Genomic DNA, 15,748 nt, shown 5'->3' with positions numbered 1-15,748 from the left:
GTGTGGCAGAGACAGAAATCCTTGCTCTGGAGGGACAGGGAGGGGGGCAGGTAGCAAAGCTGGAAAAGAAAAATGACAAGGGCTTGGAGCCAAGGAAAGGCGAAGATCCAGGGGCCTTTTCTGAGGGGCAGGAGAGGGGAGCGGAGGTGGAGAGTGCCCTCGAGTAATAGCTGGCTTATGGTGACCCCTGCTGGGGTTTTCATGGCAAGCGGCTAACAGAGGTGGTTTGCCAGTACCTGCCTCTGCAACCCTGGTCTTCGCTGGAGGTCTCCCATCCAATTACTAACCAAGGCCAACCCTGCTTAGCGTCTGAGATCTGATGAGATCAGGCAGCCCTGGGCTATCTAGGTCAGGGCAAAATAGGGGAGAGGTGTATGAAATTACACACCCCGGAAAAAGATGATTCGGCTTTGCACACACACACACACGTGGGAATCCCCAGCAGCCGTCCTTCCCTACGCAGACGCCCTCCTCAGCCAACCTCTTTGACAGGAATGGCTCCCCCTCTCCAGAAGGGCTTCTCCTGGCTGGGGGGGGGGCTGCCAAATGGAGCTGGGGAGGCAGAAGAGGGCAAACGAACAGCCAGCAACAGGGCAAGGCGCTTTGCCATCTCCTGGGCACAGAGCAGGGGTCACTGAGTGTGTGTGCGGGAGGGGAGGTAGTTGTGCATTTCCTGCATTGTGCAGAGGGCTGGACTAGATGACCCCAGGGGTACCTTCCAGCCCTATGAGCCTAAGGAGGGCGACGTACACACGCAGCGCGGGAGCTTTGAGGTCCAGATGGGCGTTCCTGTTTCTCGGCTGTAGCAGGTCAGGAGAGAGCTTCCTTCCAGCACGAAGCCCGGATTGCAGGTGTACTGAATGGTGGTCCCAACTAACAGCACCAGGTCTGAAATCAAGCGGGTCGAATGCTCCACTTCCCCAGGGTCTGTGCAGTACATGACTGAGGCAAAAAAAAGGAGGAGAGGGACGCGCCACATCAGTCTGGAGTGAAAGCGAAGGCTGGGAAGCAGGCGGCTGAGTGTGACACCCTCCGGAAAGTCCGTGAGGTCCAAGGGGCTGCTCCTCTGCTGTGTCCTTGGGGGTGAGAACAGCCCCCTTCCTTTTGGAGTAAAGGAATAGCGGGGGGGGGGTGTTTTCGGAAGGTTCAGTCTGCTCAGGAGGGGAGAACTGAATAAACAGGCTGCGCTCTGAAGACCGCCTTCCTTTTAGCATTCCCGAGGAAGTGACCACAGCTGCCTCTTCCAGCTCTAATTTAATACCAAGCTATATACAAACTGTCCAACAATCGCTGCATATCCAGCAGCAGCACAACTGTGTGACTATAAATACACTTGGCTTTTATACTTCATGTTCAATTGTGTTCAGTAAAATCCAGTTTTGTGGATTTTGTTTCACATAAATCAGCAGCTTGATTGGATAAGATGTACTTCTTAAACAGAGTTTCTAAAAACAGGGCACGGCACGTGCATTTTCTTCAGGCCAGCCTATCTCAGGGGGTGGTTCTGAGATAAAACGGAGAAGAATGATGCGAGCCGCTCTGAGTCCCTGCCGGGGAGCATAAATGAAGTAAATACTTAAACAGATGAGGTCTCTGCCATGAAAAGGTTCCCGGAGTTCGGAGTGGAACTCAAAGCAAAGCAGGCTGAGGCGTCCAGAGCTGCCCGCCTGTGAAGTCTCTTTGTTCAGCTCAGCCCCTCCTTCGTCAACACTCCACCAGCGTTTTTCAAACGGGGCTTTCTTGGAAGTTTAGCAGGCATCCCACCCACCCACCCCACCCCCAGGCCTGGAGTCTAAGCACCGTGGGGCCATGGCAGCAAGACCCGAAAGGCACAGCCAAGGCCAAATTCAGCAGGAGATTGAAAAGAGGCCTCCAAACACTCCTTTCCTTGGGAGAATTTTTTCTTGGGGCCAAGTCACAGAAGGCCCCGGCCACAGCTTTCTGGCCTCACTGCCGCTGCTCCCACACACCCTCAAAAAGCCACTTTGGTTTGGACTGCCCAGCCTGCAACGAGGGAAACACAGAAAGAGCAGCCCGCTGACCCAACCCCACACTGAGCCCTGTGGTGACTGTGGAGCTGCCAAGGCTTCAGTGCCTTCCTAGCCATGAGCGCACATGAATGCTGAATCCGACCTTTGCTCCATCAAGGTCACTCTTGTCTCCTCAGACCAGCAGTGGCTCCCCATTTCACATCACCTGCTTCCTGATTCCTTTAACTAGAAATGGTGGAGATTGAACTTGGGGCCTTCTGCAGGCCAAGCCAGAGGCTCCGCCACGGAGCCACAGCCCCTCCCACACTCCCGGGGCTCAATAAAGCACAACGCTTAAGGAGCTGGGGCTTTACTTGGCCTGGAGACCAGGAAACGGGACTGCTTCCTTGGCTCCTGCCCAGAATGTAGGAACAGGTGGCGGCCCACGTGGCTCTGTGGGAGGAGCCGCTGCTCTGCACGCAGAAGGTCCCAATCCTCAGCAGCTTCTCCAGGTAAAAACAGGACCAGGCTGTAGAGGACAGGAAAGGCCCTTCTCTCCCTGAGGCTCTGGAGAGTGGCTGGCAGGCAGGCAGGCAGCTGCCTCCAGAGATCCAGGGCTCAGCGGGCGGCGGCCTCATGAACTCCGGCGATGGGAGAAGACAAACACTTGTGTCCGATGATTCAGGAGCAACTGAACCAGGCTCCCGCAAGAGTTTAAGCCCTTGAACTGCAAAGCCCGTACTTTTCTCACAGAAGGGGGGGTCACTGCTCCAGCTGAGGTCCCACTGGCAGGTGAGGGTGTCGCTCCCCACGATGTCATAGCCCGGATCACACTGGTAGGTTATTTTGGCCCCTCTGACGAGTTCTGTATGGGATGTGGTTTTCCAGCCATTCTGAATTTCCGGCAGGTCTGAACACGAGTCGTTCCGTGACACTTCTGCAGCCAGAAAGAGAACTTCCATTAGGACCGCCGAGCTCTGAACAGAGTTCTGTGCTGTTCACGAGAGGCAGTAAACGGCTGCTTTAGTGGGCAGCAGCTGCTATGTAAGACGCAAGGTTCGGTCCCGTGGCATTTGGAAGCTCTCATGCCCCAATCTTCCTGCTCCAGTGACTGGTAATGTTTTACTCGCTTTAATGTGCTTCTGCCCACAGCCACCTCGGGATAAACTATCTGTAAAGTTATTGGCTGCACTGCTCTGATGTCACAGGAAGTGCATAATATTCTAAGCTGCAAAATGCTATGATCAGCACAGCTGATGGGAGGGAAATGGAAAGTTGATTTAGCAGGGCTCAGGGACAGAAGGAACTCTGTGCTGGAGGGGACCAGGAGATACCAGGGGAGCTGGGAGAACTCGGGGGGGGTGCAGGAAAGACATGGGCCTGGGGAAAGCTCACACAGGCTTAGGGGCATTGGAGATGGTGTGCTATGCAGGGGTAAGCGGTACAAACAGGGCTGCATCCTTGGAAATTCCTGGAGATTTGGGGGCAGTGCCTGTGGAGGGAGGGAACCTCGGGAGGTATTTTATCTAGAATCTAGGGGTGATCAAGGATTTTGCCCTTTAAGCTGCCATTTTCTCCAGGAGACTGGAGATCAGTTGTAATTCTGGGAGAACGCCAGGCCCGGACTGGAAGCAGGCTACCCACCCTAGGTGCTGAGGGTCCATTTTCACACAGAAATTGAAAGCAACCAGCCAAAGCGTGGGTAGCAGCTCCCGAGTGAAATATTCAGCCAGGAAGGAGCCTGAGACTTGGGGTCCCATGAGGGCAGCCCCCCCCCCCGCCGGGGAGTTGCCAAAGCAATGCACAGCCTGCCGGTGGAGTCGGCTTGGCAAAGAAGAAACGCACGCCGCCGCCTCTTTCTTGCCGGGCACAGGCTGCAGGGCGGGGGCCCCTGGCACCCGGCCTGCTCTCAGGGCCGCCGCCCCGCCCCGCCCGGCGTCCCGCGCCCCGGGGCCCCCGCGGCAGCAGGCTCACCCACCGATGTAGTTCATGATGAAGCCCTGGCCCTTCCCGAACACGAGCCCCGCCGGGTCGGAGTGGAACTGGACCGTCAGGTCTGGCGAGGAGGAGTAGAGCTTTTGCGGGCCGCGGCTGCCCAGGAACTGGCCCAGGACGTGGCTGCCCAGCTCGTCGCCGTCGTACACCGTGAGGATGTCGCTCTTGCTCAGGTTCAGCCTGCCGGGGCACAAGGCGGGCGACACCGACTCAGCGCCAGGCCCAGCCGCGGGAAGCGCCGGCCCGGCCCGGCCCGGCCCAGCCCAGCCCAGCCCGAGCCTCCCGCGGAGCTCCTGCCGGCCCCCAGAGGGCGCCGCTCCCCAGCCCGGAGGCAGGCGGCGGCCGGCCGGCCCTCGAGCCCTCCAGCAGGCGCGGCTGCCCCGGGCGGAGAGCAGCAGCCAGCAGGGCACTGCCGCTGCCCGGGCGGGGGGGCGGGGGCGGGGGCTGCAAAAGCCCCTTCAGGGCCCCTCGAAGGCCAGCCCCCCCCCGCTGCTTTATGCAGTCAAGGGAAACCCCCCCCCCGCCCCCCTCCATTGTCAAAAGCCTGGCAAGAGAGAAGCGCTGTCAGCCGTCGACTAAAAGGCGGCCTGGGAGGCCCCTGGTGGGCGTCGTGCCAGCCGATGCCCCGTCTCTCCTGGCCGAGCGGGGGGGGGGTGAGGGGGGGCTGGCCTGCCCGGCCGTCTGGAGGCGGCGCTGGTGCCCCGAGGGGGAGCCTGGGCGCATGCGGAGGCGGGGCAGTGGGAGGAAAGCTGCCCAGGCACCCCCCGGGCGCAGGCTGGGCGCGAAACGCGAGCGGGGTCTCGCCCCCCCCCCCGAAGCCCACTCCTGTCTAGTCGCCGGGCCCTCCCCCTCCCGCGCCCCGAAGCCGCTGCCCTCCCTCGCTTATCTAATTGATTTCGAAAATGGCTCTGCGGCCTCTCCAGAGACGTGCTCAGCGCAGCTCACGACAGGATAAAATCAGTAAAATTAACCAACTATTAAAAAACCCAGCCAGAGCATCAAACAGCTTAGAACATAAAGCAGCTAAAACGATCCTTGTAAAAGAGTCCCCAGGCTAGACGCGGCTGTGAAAACAACTGTGGAAAGATCCGCCCCCCTCCTCGTCCCGCAGGAAAAGCAACGCCCCCGCCTGGTGCCTCAAAGAGAGCGAGGCAAACTTCCAAGGGGGAGGGCGCGCCGAAGGCCAGATAAGCACCCCCCCCCCCGAAAAAAAGCCCTGTCTCTGGCCACCCCCACCCCCACCCCCCCACCCCTGGGAGGGAGAGCAAGGCTGGTGGGAAGGAGCTTGACTGGGCCACTGGAGAGGGAGGAGGTGGTGGTTCCCCAGGACAGTCAGTCTGTGGGTGGCCAGCCTGCCTTTGGCAAGGGGCTGGGAGGAATGCTGAGCTCATAGGAGCCTCTGAAGAGTGGGGGCCACCCACTCCAGCACCCCCCCCCCCCCAGTGGCCAACCCCTCGTTCTGCAGAGCCAACGGCCGGGCACAGAGGCCAAGGCCTTCCCCCGGAGTCGCCCCCTGGCCCTGGTCTTGCCTCTGGGTGTGGAGGCTGCCTTCACTCCCCAGGGCTAGTGGCCACTGAGGGACCCGGGTCCTCCGGGGGTCTGCCTGATCCCCCTTCAAAGCCACCTGCGCCTGCGGCCCTCACAGCGTCCTCTGGCCGTGAATCCCTCAATTTAGTCGCTTCCAGGGCACCCTGGCAGCCCTCGACATTCCGGGACGCTCACAGGAAACAGAGAGCAAGCCGAGGCCCCCCAAGATCCCTGGTCACTCACACAGCAGCAACCATGTGGCATGCCACCACCCGAGGCAAGAGAGTATCGGCCACCTGGGAAGAGATTGTCCCGGTTCCTCCATGACTATGGCCCTTTGCCTGCTGTTAGGAGGCAGATGTGGATGGAACTGGCCAGTGGCGTGTGAGTGTGAAGACCCCCCACCCCGATGTCCGTGTCTCAGGGGCTGAGGCAACTCAGACCCCCCCCCCGAGCTCTAAATGCTTCCTCAGTTGCCTTTTATCCTCACGTTTATTCTTGAGGACAGCACACACAGGTGTCCCTTGTGCGCTCGGATTCTCCTAGCAGCAGCGCATGTGTGGCTGCGTGCATAACACCTGCTCTTGAAGGGCTGGCCCTGCCCATGCTCCATTGAGCCAGTCCTGTTGACGTCCCTCCAGGAGGGCAGGGGTGACGGTTACCCCCTGTAGCTGGAAGGAAGAGGTGGGTGGGGTGGATCTGTGTGATACTGGAGTGTGAGAAGCCCCCAACGCCTGCCCAGGCATTTCCACCGAACCAAGGGAGGGTTTGCAGTGAAGACCGGCCATCTGCAACGTCCTGCGGGCAGGCAGAATGGCCAGGTGCTCCAGGGCACCGCCCCTGTCCTTTCTGCGCTGCCTGCGGGATCCAGAGCTGGGTTCTACCCAGTGGAGGGGAGGGGCAAGGCAAAGACCCAACTCGCCGGAATAAACGGACAGCTCCTTTCCCCCAAGCCCTCTGGTGCTTGGAAACGTTGCCTCCTCCCCTTTCTGCCTGAACACCAAAGCACCTTTTGCCAGAAAAACTGCTGGTGGCAGCCTTTCACGTGAGCAGGGGAGAAAGAGGGTGTGGGAGGGCAGGTGTGCAGCACAGGTTGTTACATCCTTCAGAACATCACAGCAGGTTTGGTAGGGCCTCCTTTAGCTCTGTGGCTGCACACCAGAGCAGAATCAGTCCGGAAAATGTGTGTGACCTAAAACAAACAGCCCCCTCCCTTGTTCTGAATGGCAGCAGTTTGCCGGAAAGGAATGTGCACGCAGCAGTCAAAGCAAGCAAACCAACAGGCTGGAGACCAAGATCCGACGCAGGAAGCCTTTTTCAAACAGCCAGTGCCGTCGGAGGAACAATCAGTGTACCGACTAGTGTGTGTGTGTCCATCAAATCAGATTGCTCACACAAACACATGCACAAGCTGACATGCACAGAGGTCAAGAATCCAGGGTCTCCAGGGGCCAAGAAGGGCCAGCCCGGAGATTAAATGCTTGTGCTCTCTGTGCCACAGCTTCAGCCAGCCAGTGCTCCATCTCCTGCCTGTAAATTGATTTTATTTCTTAGCCTGCAGGCTTGTTTGTATGCTGAACTGGATTTCGGGCCATGAACTGCTGGGGCATGAAAACCAGACGCCCTGGCTTTGTGTACTCTTTGGCTGAGGTATCATGCAGCGAGCAAATGGGGCATTTGTCACCCCACACTCCTCACTTCCTACAACAGCATTTGCAGCCTTTTGAAAGACTTTGTGCAGTCCCCCAGGTGAAGGCAGGATCTGACTGCTGTGACCCAGGTTGTCTGCAATGTCTCTGAGGATGTGGGTGCGCACCCCTTCACTGGCATCCTTCGAACAGGGCATGAGTGGGCACCACCCGAGGCAGCCCCGTCATGGAAGCTCAGCAGGCTTGGGCCTAGTCTGTGCCTGGATGGGAGGTGTCTGAGGGACTCCCCACCACTCTGAGTACTATGAGATAAGAGAGGTGAGGTCTAAAGCCCGCCCCCAGCCAGCACCCCTCCCCTCGTGCTGCTGAGCCACTGGTCTCTGCTCTGTTTCATACCGCTGCTGGGAGGGGGGGGGGGTTGCAATGCATGTGGGCCAGGGTCAGTGCTGGGAAATCCAGAGGAGGGGGCTTTCAACCATCCTCCCACACACACACAAACACACACCAGGTAAAAGGAATGCCAAGAAAAACGAGACCTCTGTTTCACTTGCATTCAAAGGCGGTGAGTCTGGAGGGGCTTCTGAGCTCTGTTTTCCTCCCTGAGGAACCAGGTGTGGGGCTGCCCTCGAAGGTATCTCAGAAATGCTAGCTTACTCAAAATGCAGCTGCACGCCTCTCTGCTGGGGCTGCACCATTTCTGTAACTACTGTGTTGACTACCTGTTCGTTTTTGGGTGCAGCACATGGTGGAAGTTTTAATCTCTAAAGCCCTTCACAACCCACATTTCTGCGGAACTGCCATTTCCATTTGCAAGCTTAGGTCAGCGCAGCATTATCTTCCGGAGTTCCCTTCTTTTGGGAGGCACAGTTGGCCTCCTTGTGATCCGTGGCCTTCTCTGTGGTGGCCCTGATCCTCTGAACAGTTTGCCAGAGGCGGTGCGCAGGCTGCCTTCTCTGGCAAGGTTCAGGCAAAGAAGTGAGGCCACTCGGCCCCAAGCAGCCTTGGGGAGGCAGCCCCCTGCCTGGTGAGCTGTTTACCCCCAAGATGTGTGGCTCTGGACATTTTCTGTTGGACTTCATGCTTTGAAGAAGTGGGCGGTAATTCTTAAAAAAGAGAGCACTTGCGGGGGAGGGCAGGGGAGGTGGAGCCCCCCCCCATCCAGCACGTGAGTTTGAAGGCCCAGCCCAGCCCAGCCCAGCCCAGCCCAGCCCAGCCCAGCCCAGCCCAGCCCAGCCCAGCCCAGCCCAGCCCAGCCCAGCCCAGCCCAGCCCTGCCCAGCCCTGCCCAGCCCAGCCCAGCCCAGCCCAGCCCAGCCCAGCCCAGCCCAGCCCAGCCCTGCCCAGCCCTGCCCAGCCCTGCCCTGCCCAGCCCAGCCCAGCCCAGCCCTGCCCAGCCCTGCCCAGCCCTGCCCAGCCCAGCCCAGCCCAGCCCAGCCCAGCCCAGCCCAGCCCTGCCCAGCCCAGCCCAGCCCTGCCCAGCCCAGCCCAGCCCAGCCCAGCCCAGCCCAGCCCAGCCCTGCCCAGCCCTGCCCAGCCCAGCCCAGCCCAGCCCAGCCCTGCCCAGCCCAGCCCAGCCCAGCCCAGCCCAGCCCAGCCCTGCCCAGCCCAGCCCTGCCCAGCCCTGCCCAGCCCTGCCCAGCCCAGCCCAGCCCTGCCCAGCCCAGCCGGCAGGCCAATACTCACAGCTGGATGTCCAGGAAAATGCGCTTCTCCTCTCCGACGTGAACCCTCCACACGCAATCTTCGCCCTCTGCATAGGGCCCTGGCCAGTTGGGGGAGAGGATCACTCCAGCTGCCGTGGAGAGCTGTCCCCCACACATGGCTGCAACATCAAGAGAGCGTCACATTTTCCAGGGGGTCAACTGGAGTTTTCTAGGGGGTTGCTTTTCACCCTCATCCTTCACATGGTGCCCACCAGTTACATTGATGGCCTCAGGACTCCCTTCTCCCGGGGCCAGAACTGAGCCAAAAGGCAAGAGCCACAAGGAAGGCACGTTTATTATTCTTCCTTTCTCTGAGAGAGCACCGAAGGGTGAAGACAAACATAACTCCGGTTTGCAAGCACTCTCACCGCTGTCAGTGCAAACCTCTCTCTTCGTGTCCTGGGGCAAAGGCTGAAAAACACGCATGGTTCGGAAATGCTGGCTCTGAAGAGCACTGATTGGCTCTTGTCTGCAGCATCACCAACACATGCACAGACCCCAATCCCAGGGGTCTGTGCATTTTTTTTGCAACTATTTTGCAAGTTGTTTTGGATAAGGAGACTGATGAACACAGAAGCATCACTTCAGAAATGTATGTGCATATATTTAAATGGCAAATAGTGTGCCTGAATATAGCAATTGACTTTCTGATGTGTGTGCAAGCATGCATGTGTATGTGCAGAGCAAGTCCAAGACCACTCCCTGTGCACATGTCCTATCTGTGGCCACCTAAATCACCCGAGCACTAACAGCTCGCAACAGCATCCCTCTGGGATTCAAGGCCTGGCGATGGGGAGTCCCTCCCCTCCCTCACCTCTGCACAGGGGCTCTGTGTCATTCCAGTAGGGGTCCCGGATGTTGATGCATTCGATGATGGCTGGCCCCTGCTCCAGGGAATGCCCCGGGTCACAGGTAAACTCCACAACAGTCCCCAGATTGTAGGTGGTGTCTGAAGTGGTGAAGTTTCCATTCTGAATATATGGCTCATAGCAGTGGCCCTTCTCAAAAGCTTAAAGGAAAAAGCAGACAAAAATTGGGATGAACGGAGGAGGAAAAGAGAGTCTCCCCCCTTTCATCCCTTCAAATCGACAGCAGCTCATACCTATATATATGCAGAGGAGTTAGCCGTGTTAGTCTGTAGTAGCAAAATCAAAAAGAGTCCAGTAGCACCTTTAAGACTAACCAATTTTATTGTAGCATAAGCTTTCGAGAATCAAGTTCTCTTCGTCAGATGCCTGATACAGATACAGTATCTGTATCAGGCATCTGACGAAGAGAACTTGATTCTCGAAAGCTTATGCTACAATAAAATTGGTTAGTCTTAAAGGTGCTACTGGACTCTTTTTGATTTACCTATATATATATATATATATATATATAAACTGGATATAAACTGGAGGAGGGTTTTTTCCCTAAACAAATCTTCTGTGCTGCACAACCCATAATTTAGTAATTAGTCCATCGATTTAGGAGTATGTGCAATCAATGCTTATCTGTCACTGCTTTTCACAACAACGCTACGAAGCTTCGAGTGTGAAGTCCTGGCCCAGTCCCCAGGCACTCTGGGGAGCGATTCTGAGGCGAAGGCAACCACAAGGGCTCAAGGCCCCCTTTGCAAGGGGACACCCAGCAGTCCGCTCTGAGGATTGGCGGGGGGGGGGGTGGAATTTCCAGACTCGTCCAGGGGGAGAGCAGCCTCCTCGTCCCACTGCCTTGCCCGTCATCCTCCTTTTCCTCCAGGCACAGAATGGGGCTTTTGTGCCTGGAGGCAGCCCAGTCTCCACGGCCTGCCAGGCGGCCTGCTGGCCTGGAGCTCCCGCATTCCTGCTGTGGGGGCAGGAGGGAGGCGGGGAGCTCTCCGAGGTCCTGCAGGGCCCTGCTTTCCCCCACCCCTAGGCCTCTGGCTCCCTGGGAGCAGCTTCCGGTTGCCTGATACCTGCCGCCCAGTGCTGAAGGAGTCCTGCCTCAGTGGAGCTCATCCAGACCCTTCTTGAAAGAGACTTGAAAGAGAACATGGGGGCTGGAGGGGGGCTGTTCCCGAAGGAGGAGAGCAGAATGAAGGGGGCAGGAACCGAGAGATCAAGGAGAAAAAGAGGGGGGGCAGTAGCAGAGAATGGGCAAGGGGGGGGCTCTATAGCCAGGGAAAACTCTGCCCAGTTCCTGTGTATGAGGACGAGAAGCTTGAAGCCAAGAGGGGAAATGGTGCGACACTGAGGCCTCGAGGTGGGGGAGCTGGCAAGAGAGGCCCTAACTGAACTGACGAGGGGCAGGATTTCGTCTCACTTCAGACCCTGTTTTGCTTTTGGCTCCCATTTTGTCCTCCTCTCTGCTCCCAGCACCTTTGAAGCACAACCCTCACCTCTCTGGAGAGGATGGGAACAGCTGGAGCTCCCTGGACACGCCAGCTGCAAAGGTGGCAACCCTTGCATTTGTGAAGATGGCAATGGGAAGAAAGCTGCCACTGTAAGCCTCCCCCCCACACACACACCCCCAAAAAACCATGGTCTCTTACTTAGTTGGGAACTGGGCCTCCCAGCCTGCTCCATTCTAAGTAAAAGCAGGAGCCGGGCCACTCAGGGAGAGGCTGCACTGCTGAAAGAGCTCTCATCCCAGGGAACGTCACGCAGCACGACGGCCTCCCTGTCACCTGGATGAGACTGGGGCTAGGTGACGAGAACGTCAAAAATAGAAGGGCAGGCTTGGAGCTGTAATAAGCCAAGGAGGGAGGCTGTTTCTCACTCGCTGGCTGAGGAGGGTTAGGGGTTGAAAGGCCCCCACAAGACAGGGGCTGCTTTGACTCCCCGAGGCAGCCTGCAGGCCCAGGGGTGCTCCCCATAGGAGTCCGCCTGCTGTTTGCACCTCCTTGGCAGGTGCCCCCAACTATGCCTGCTCTGTTCAGATGGTGTGTTTGGGGGATGCGATTGAGGGCTTTAGGATCATAGGTATCCTGTGATGGCAAGGAAGAGATTCCAGGCAATTGAAGCGGCTTTTTTGCAGGGAATCCTGATCACCCCGGTCAGGTCTTGCCCCCAACATCCCCAGGTGGTGCCTGCACCCATGTTCATGGTGATGACGTGTTTCCAAAATGAAATCTGAGAACTGCTGGTGAGGAAATCCTGAGGAAGGAGGGACCAACAGGAGGGAAGCAGTTCTGCAGTGAGCAGGAAGAAGTGGGCGCTCCTTGGGAGGGGTCTCCAGGCTGACCCTTCTGTGAGGAGCGGAGACTGCTGGACTCCAGGCAGCTTTGTGCTGTGTCTTTTGGTGCCACTTCCCTCTCCCCCCACAACTCTGTGGATTTCTTTGGCAATAAAGCAAGAATGGGAACGACACCTCTGTCAATGGCTAAATTAACTTCCTGTGCGCACAATAGACCAGTATTGGAATTCTGGGAAATGGAAAGATTTCTTCGACTGTTTAGGTTAAAACTAAGATAAAATAAGGTAAATGTGTTATAGAGATAAAATATAGAAGAGATGGCTGATTAAGAATAATTGATATTCAAGTCTGGATATAAGCAACTAAGGAGAGGGGAAGAGAGCTGTTATATAATCTAGTTGTGCTGCTATATACTTGGAATATATTTTTGTTGTAGTTTAAATCTAATTCAAATGCAGTGCTTTGTATAAGTTTCTATGCACTTTCTATTGTCATTCATATCTTTTCTTTTTAAATAAAACCTTTACTTAAAAAAAAGACACCTCCAGATCCAGTCCGTTTAGGGACGGAGAACATAGGAGATGCTTGGTATGCTCAGAGAACCATTTTCAAACGGGGAAATGCACCAGCATGTGCCTTTATTGGCGGCGGGGGAATGAGGCCTGCCAGGGTCCCCCTTGCAGCTCCTAGTAGCCCCAGCCTCCCCCCTCCACTTCCTGGCCATCGGAGTGGGAGCGGCTGACTGTCCTCTCCAGAGTCCTTGGCCAGCAAGGGCCAGAATCAAGATGGTGAGTGCCCGAAGGGGCAGCCGGGAGAGCAGGACTCCTGCCAGGGGCATTGCAATCAACGCCTGGATTAAGTGCCTTAATCTGCTGAGCTCAGCAGCAGATGGAAAATGCTCCCCCCTGCAATCCCCCCTCCCCAGACACTGCAAGCAGGGAGGGAGGGGGAGAGGTACCTTCAAATCGGATGTTGAACACGGGGTCTGTGTTGGGGTCGTCCGACATGAAGTCCACCCGCAAAGATGGGCCTTCGCTGATCACCCCTTCAAAGGGCAGGCTGCTACTCTGTTGGGAGTCGAAGAGAACCAGAGACTGGTTCGTCTCCCCATTGTAGACGATCATTCTGTGGGGAAGGGACCGGAGGAGAAACTCTCTCAGCCACTGGGTTTCAAACTCTGTGCCCAGGACACCAGAATCCCCTGGTGAGAGGACAGACAATGGCAGGCAAGCTACTCAGAAGGGAGGCCTGCCGGCCTGCCGAGGGCATGTGGGGTTGCTCCTTGCACGGGAAGGGGCCAGAGACCCCTCTCCCCCCTCCTCAACATGCTCCCAGAGCACCCACACTTATCCCCTCCCCTCCGCTCTCCTTGTTTCATGTGAACTGTCCCCGATAAACCCCTCTGGGGGTGATACTGGGTGATGATACTCCAGACCTTCGATCCCTGTGTGGGGCAGAGGCTCTATTGAAAGGCAGGCAAAATGCCGTCATACCACAGAAGTTTGGAAAGTCAGTTGATTTGTGCCAAGTAATCCCTGCTCAGGGAGTCCCTTCTCCTCATTCATCGAGATCCTTCCCCAAGCCAAACTGCCTCCCTCTTCCCATAAATACTAATCCTTCGGAGAATGAGGGATTAACATTAGCCCGCTTCCTGAGCGTGTCTGTGTTTCCTCCCACGGCTATGCCCCCTTCTTCTTGGCAGCTTCTGTTCTCTGCTCCTTGTATGAAGACATTATTTTGGAGGAATTAGACAAGAAGAGACTCTTCAACCAGCTCTGCTGCATTTCCTGTAGCCATAAACAGGTGTTTTACTCTTGGATTTTACCACACCTCATAAAGCTGGTTTATTGTCTGTTTCCCGGCTGGGTTTTGAAGGCTCCTTAAACACAAGCATCAGCCTCCCACACATGTGTGCCTTGCCTTGTGTGGGATGCTTGTTGAGTTGCCGTTTGTGGATGAGAGCGCCTTGGGTGTTCTGGGCTTATGCGGGGGGGAGCTTGAACACACGGCTTACAGTTCAGGCCAAATGCGGAGTGACAAAATCTTACTTATTTACTCACTTCATTTATACCCCACCTTCCTCTCTAATGGGGACCCAACGTGGCTTACGGTATTCTCTTCAGAGTTCACCCAGCGAGCTTCCATGGCAGAATGGGGGTTCAGAGTGGTGCCTCCCAGATTGTAGTCTGATCCTCTAACCACTGTACTGCGCATTTTAAGATCTTGTTGAAAACTACTGGAAGTCCTGGTCAAAGGAACGGCCTGCAGCTGTGGCTTGCCATATCCTTCTCCCCTCTTCCACTTTATCCTCACAACAACAACCTTCTGTGGCAGGTTAGGCTAGCAGATTGTGACAGGCCCAAGGTCACCTGGCATGGCAAACTTCTGTGGCGGAGCCGGGATTTTAACCTAGTGGTCCCAGGCCCCACTCGGACACTCTAACCACTACACGGCACCGTCTCTGAACACCGCTCTGCTGGTCCAGCTCCTCCGCTCTTCAGCCCCTCCAGCAATGGGGAGTCAATCCCATCACTAGGCAACCTGTCTGGGGGGGGGGGCTTCATCCTTTCAGTTGGCGCTTCCTAGCATCTAGCCCAGAGCCCATCATCTGCAGTTCCGTAAGGGAGCCATTTCCCCCTTTGGCAATTACAGTCAACTCTCTGCTCACGGGACCCTTTGCCAAGCCATCCACATTTCCTCGTACGTCATAGTTTATGGTCTTCTTAAGCATTTGCAGAAGCAATAAGGATAACCTATCCACCAGAATTTTTGGGCAGAAAGTCACACAAAATCTGGACGGGGCCCGGTGGGTGCTGCTGACCCCACGGAGACACGAGGCAGGGGTCTGTGGTCTCTCTCCCAGCGTATGCCAGTGGGGCCTTGGCCTGAGCGGATTGCTGCTGTAGGCCACACTCCTTCTTTGGGCCCCAGCGCCCCAGGGCTCCCCCCCCCCCGTGCAAGCCACAAGCAGCTTCCCCACCTCTGCTCGTCTCCCAGCAAAAGCCTCTCGAAGTGCAGGTGCAGCTTTTGGTCTTGGGGGGCATGGAGGGCCCACGCACACAGCATGCGGCTGGTGTGATTCTGCAGGCGGGTCGGAGCCAAGATGCGGCCCAGGGTGGCATTCCGCACCACTCCTCCGCAGGGCGCTGCAAAACAAGACCGGGAAGGGAGGGTGGTCAGAGAATGGCCTGCCCGCGTCAGGAGCCCCGTCCCCGATCCCCCGCTGTGCCTACCTGAGCAGACCGACTCAGGGGCACTCCAGTGGGGCTTGGAGGCATTGAGGCAGGTCAGGACGGCAGGGCCCTCCAGTTCGTAACCCAGGTGGCAGTGGAAGTGGGCTGTGCCCCCCGGATGCAGGCCCAGGACAGTCACCTCCCCAGAGTCTGGTCTCCGTGGGAAGCTGCAGCTCAGCATAAATACTGAGAGAGAAGAATGGAATTTTAAAAAAATGAGGAGGGGCTTCCCCAACGCCTGGGGCCCACAAAGGCCCTGGGAAGGCGCCACACTGGACTCTGGGCATGGCTGCCAACTCCGGGTTGGGAAATGCCTGGAGATTTGGAGTCAGAGTTTGGAAGGACAGGGAGTTCAGCGGGGACGGGGTGCCATAGAGCCCACCTTCTAACACTGCCATTTCCTCCAGGGGAACTGGCCTCTGCCATCTGGAGCTCAGTTGTCGTTCCCCAGGCTTTAGTCCCAAATCTCCAGGAATTTGCCAACCCAAAGCTGGGACTTCACCAAGGCTGCCACCA

The 15,748-nt window shown here is 57.0% G+C and overlaps 1 protein-coding gene across 1 annotated transcript in view; it reads right to left on the bottom strand.

Moving 5' to 3' along the window:
- SEZ6L (seizure related 6 homolog like) overlaps positions 1-15,748 on the bottom strand; it is a 61,803-nt gene that overhangs the window by 6,553 nt on the left and 39,502 nt on the right. Inside the window, exons 5-12 of the mRNA XM_054995887.1 lie at positions 15,233-15,418; positions 14,980-15,145; positions 12,958-13,124; positions 9,658-9,852; positions 8,824-8,962; positions 3,949-4,145; positions 2,713-2,907; positions 751-942 (exon numbers count right to left, since the gene is read on the bottom strand). Coding sequence (XP_054851862.1) covers positions 751-942; positions 2,713-2,907; positions 3,949-4,145; positions 8,824-8,962; positions 9,658-9,852; positions 12,958-13,124; positions 14,980-15,145; positions 15,233-15,418 — 1,437 coding nt within the window. The remainder of the gene's footprint in view (positions 1-750; positions 943-2,712; positions 2,908-3,948; positions 4,146-8,823; positions 8,963-9,657; positions 9,853-12,957; positions 13,125-14,979; positions 15,146-15,232; positions 15,419-15,748) is intronic.

This window comes from Eublepharis macularius, chromosome 13, assembly GCF_028583425.1.
Source record: "Eublepharis macularius isolate TG4126 chromosome 13, MPM_Emac_v1.0, whole genome shotgun sequence".
NCBI lineage: Eukaryota > Metazoa > Chordata > Lepidosauria > Squamata > Eublepharidae > Eublepharis > Eublepharis macularius.
The sequence above is the reverse complement of the archived record's forward strand: the minus strand, read 5'-3'. Positions and strand labels throughout refer to the sequence as shown.